This window comes from Cryptosporidium hominis (genome assembly GCF_000006425.1).
Source record: "Cryptosporidium hominis TU502 chromosome 5 CHRO015104, whole genome shotgun sequence".
Lineage (NCBI taxonomy): Eukaryota > Apicomplexa > Conoidasida > Eucoccidiorida > Cryptosporidiidae > Cryptosporidium > Cryptosporidium hominis.
In genome coordinates, this window is record NW_666881.1 from 246 (window position 1) to 3,539 (window position 3,294).

The 3,294-nt window shown below is 26.9% G+C and overlaps 2 protein-coding genes and 1 non-coding gene across 3 annotated transcripts; 2 read left to right on the forward strand and 1 right to left on the reverse strand.

Moving 5' to 3' along the window:
• The first annotated feature begins 268 nt into the window (after positions 1 to 268).
• Chro.50341 (cancer-associated gene protein like (41.3 kD) (4A872)) lies at positions 269 to 1,189 on the forward strand. Its single annotated transcript, XM_660221.1, has 1 exon — positions 269 to 1,189. One exon carries the CDS (start codon positions 269 to 271, stop codon positions 1,187 to 1,189), a length of 921 nt encoding a protein of 306 aa, XP_665313.1.
• Positions 1,190 to 1,477: 288 nt separating this feature from the next.
• On the forward strand, positions 1,478 to 1,553 carry trnT. Its single transcript has one exon. It is a non-coding gene; the product is annotated as a tRNA-Thr (tRNA).
• Positions 1,554 to 2,025: 472 nt separating this feature from the next.
• Positions 2,026 to 2,664, reverse strand: Chro.50340 (vacuolar ATP synthase subunit D). The annotated part of the gene is made up of 1 exon (XM_660222.1): positions 2,026 to 2,664. One exon carries the CDS (start codon positions 2,662 to 2,664, stop codon positions 2,026 to 2,028), a length of 639 nt encoding a protein of 212 aa, XP_665314.1.
• Between the last annotated feature and the right edge of the window lie 630 nt (positions 2,665 to 3,294).

A 3,294-nucleotide genomic window follows, 5' to 3' on the forward strand; every position in this document is an offset into this window, starting at 1 on the left:
TATTGTGAGTTGTTATTACTGTAAGGAAGGGAAGGTTGTAATGAAAAGGTGCAAAACAGGGTACCTAAGTTGCAGGAGATGTTTTATTGATAACTTTGAAGAGGAGGTACATGAATATATAATGGAAAATAGGTAAGTAAATAATGATTGAATGGAACTTTCCATTAAGAAAAATTTGAATAGGTTTTTAATATGACTGCGGTTCATATTTATTACCTTATTATTAATATTTAAAATTCTAACTTGTTTTAATTATCTTATTTTATTAATGAAATACAGAATGTTTAAAAGAGGAAATAGAGTTGGAGTATGTATTTCAGGAGGAAAGGATTCAAGTGTTTTATTAAATGTATTATATGAACTAAATAAAAGAAAAGATTACGGTATAGAATTGGAATTAATTGCGGTGGATGAAGGAATTAAGGGATATAGGGATGACTCTCTAGAAGTTGTCAAATATCAGCAGGAATACTACAATTGTCCCTTAACTATTCTATCCTTTAAAGATATGTTTAATACAACAATGGACGAAATTCAAAGTAAATCAAGTAAATCAAATTCGTGCACATATTGTGGTGTATTTAGAAGAAAAGCATTAGATATTGGAAGCTATAAAGTTAATGCTGATGTTATTTGTACAGGTCATAGTTGCGATGATACATGTGAAACTTTATTATTAAATATACTACGTGGCGATTTTAATAGATTACGAAGATGTATTAACCCAATAACAAATAATGAGATCACTAAAACTAAAGATCAAATGCAAAATCATGATTCTCAAAATGAAGCTTTCTTAAATATAAAGCCTAGAGTTAAGCCTTTAATGTATTGTTATGAAAAAGAAATTGTATTATATGCGCATTATCTTAACCTCAAATATTTCTCAACAGAATGTACTTATTCTGTGGATGCATATAGAGGAGTTTCACGTGAATTCATACGTAAGATTCAAAGCTTTGATTACAAATACTCTTTCAATATGATACTTGCAGCTCAAGAACTTAATCTTGAACAGTCTAATTCTAGTCCCAACTATATAGCTAGAAAATGTACTATTTGCGGATACATTTCATCATCTACTATTTGTAATGGATGCAACCTTGTTAACGCTCTTAAACATGATAATCCAAACTTAATTCTTAAAAATCAAAGACAGAAAAAGAAAATTTTATTACAAGAAAGTTAATATAAATCAATTATAAGTCTGCCCGCTTTAACACGTAATATATTTCTTGATAATAAATTATTTTATTATAAAGCGTTGCTTACATGATATATTTCAACTCAATATTTGCAATATTATCAAATATGTATTACATATTTCTATCAAATTCAATCTCACAAATAATAAATCATGCTTTATTATTATTTTTTTTTTTATTTATTAATTTACAATTCTCCTCACTTTTTCCTCACTTTTTCACACATCTCACAATATTTTAATATGACCCAATTTTTACCACTCGTTAGCGTCGCCTTCGTAGCATAGTCTTGGTTATTGCGTCGGTCTTGTAAACCGAAGGTCACGAGTTCGAATCTCGTCGAAGGCTCATTTTTACAGATTTCTCAAATTGTTTAATAGAGCCCCCCTTTCCCGCTAAAATTCAATAGCGCGTGTACAAGTAAACGTGTAATTTATTATTTATGTATTTTTTAATATTAAATTTTAATTTTTTTTTAAAGTATTAATAAATATTATTAAAAATATTTATTTATATGATTAAACTCAACTATATGCTTTAAATTCCTAGTTTTTTTTTAATTTACTATCATTTAACTAAGTGAATATTTCAAAAGTACTTACTTGTGCCGCTCAAAAATTTTATTCTTGAAAATTAAACTAAACACGTAAAACTATTCAATAATATGAATTTCCTTTTCATTTCACGAACTTATTACTTAAAAAACTATCTATAACTGTATCCATTTTTTCCTATTAATACTCTATTATTATGAATATCAATAATTATTTGAAATATATTTTATAGAGAAATTAATCGAAAAAAAAATAACGTGAATCATTTAAAATAAAATTCCTTCATTTTTTTGCTCCAAAATTGAATCACCAGAGTTCTTGATTGTATCGTATAAAGAAGAATCGTTTTCTTTAGAGTTATTTCTATCCTTCTTTAGTTTCTCTTGAAGTTCAGCTTCTGCCCATTCCTTCTTCTTCTCTTGAATCTTCTTCAATCTAAAGAATTCTTCTCTCTCAATTTCATCCAATTCTCTCAAAATGTAATTCATACCATCCTCCAATTTTGGTAAAACTACATTCTGTAATGCATTTACACGACGATTTGTCATCTTAATCTCTTCATCTAAAGAAAAGAATGCAGTCTGTAAACTGGCTAACTTAACTAAATCCCTTAATACTTTCATGTAAATTTCTCTTGTTGATTGAATTACTTGACCTCCACTTGCTACGCCAATATGGCATGTTTCTGTAGATGAATTATTATCAACATTCATCTCAAAAATTGGTAATCTAACACCTGCAATATTCTCAGTGCCAACCTCCATTGTTACTGTTGGTCTTTTACATGATTCTATGATTCTATCTTTGAAATCACCAGCTGCCCATGTTGCCTTTGCCAATGCAAATGATGCTTCTTTAATATCATTACCTATTGAACGTTTTGTTTCAACAATTTCTTTTAACATTCCTCTAAATTTGTTTGATAAAGCATCACTCTTTCTTTTCAATAAATCATATCCTTGTTTTGCTCCTTTGCTCTTCAACTTTATTGCTTGTAAAGCCCTATAAATTAACAATTAATTTTCAATATTAAAAATTATTCTATATAAATTGTAAACTTACATTCGACTTGGTGTTGGTTTCTGATCCATTTTTCTTTCTTCACTAAAACACTATTTTCTCCTTTAAATTGCTTTTGTTTTACTAATAATTAAACTACCTATCTATTTATCTTCCTCTTATTTATATTTAAATATATAACCACTTTATTATAAATACTATCCTATATTGTTGTTATTTATATGTATATATATTTATATATATACATATATTCAATTACTGATATACAATTAAAGAGAAAATATCTTTTATACTTCCTATTATTATCCTTTGATAATATTTTTATTTATTTTTCTCTCTTTTTTATTTTTATTATTATTATTTGTTTGCCTCCTTTTTTTTTATGAGAAAAAAAAAATTCGATTTTTTTTCCGATAATTTATATTAAAAAATAATTTCGGCGGGAACTCGTGGGGATTTGACCGCCATTTCACTATATAGGTATCGAGATCTTTATAAGTAATGAAAATAATTAA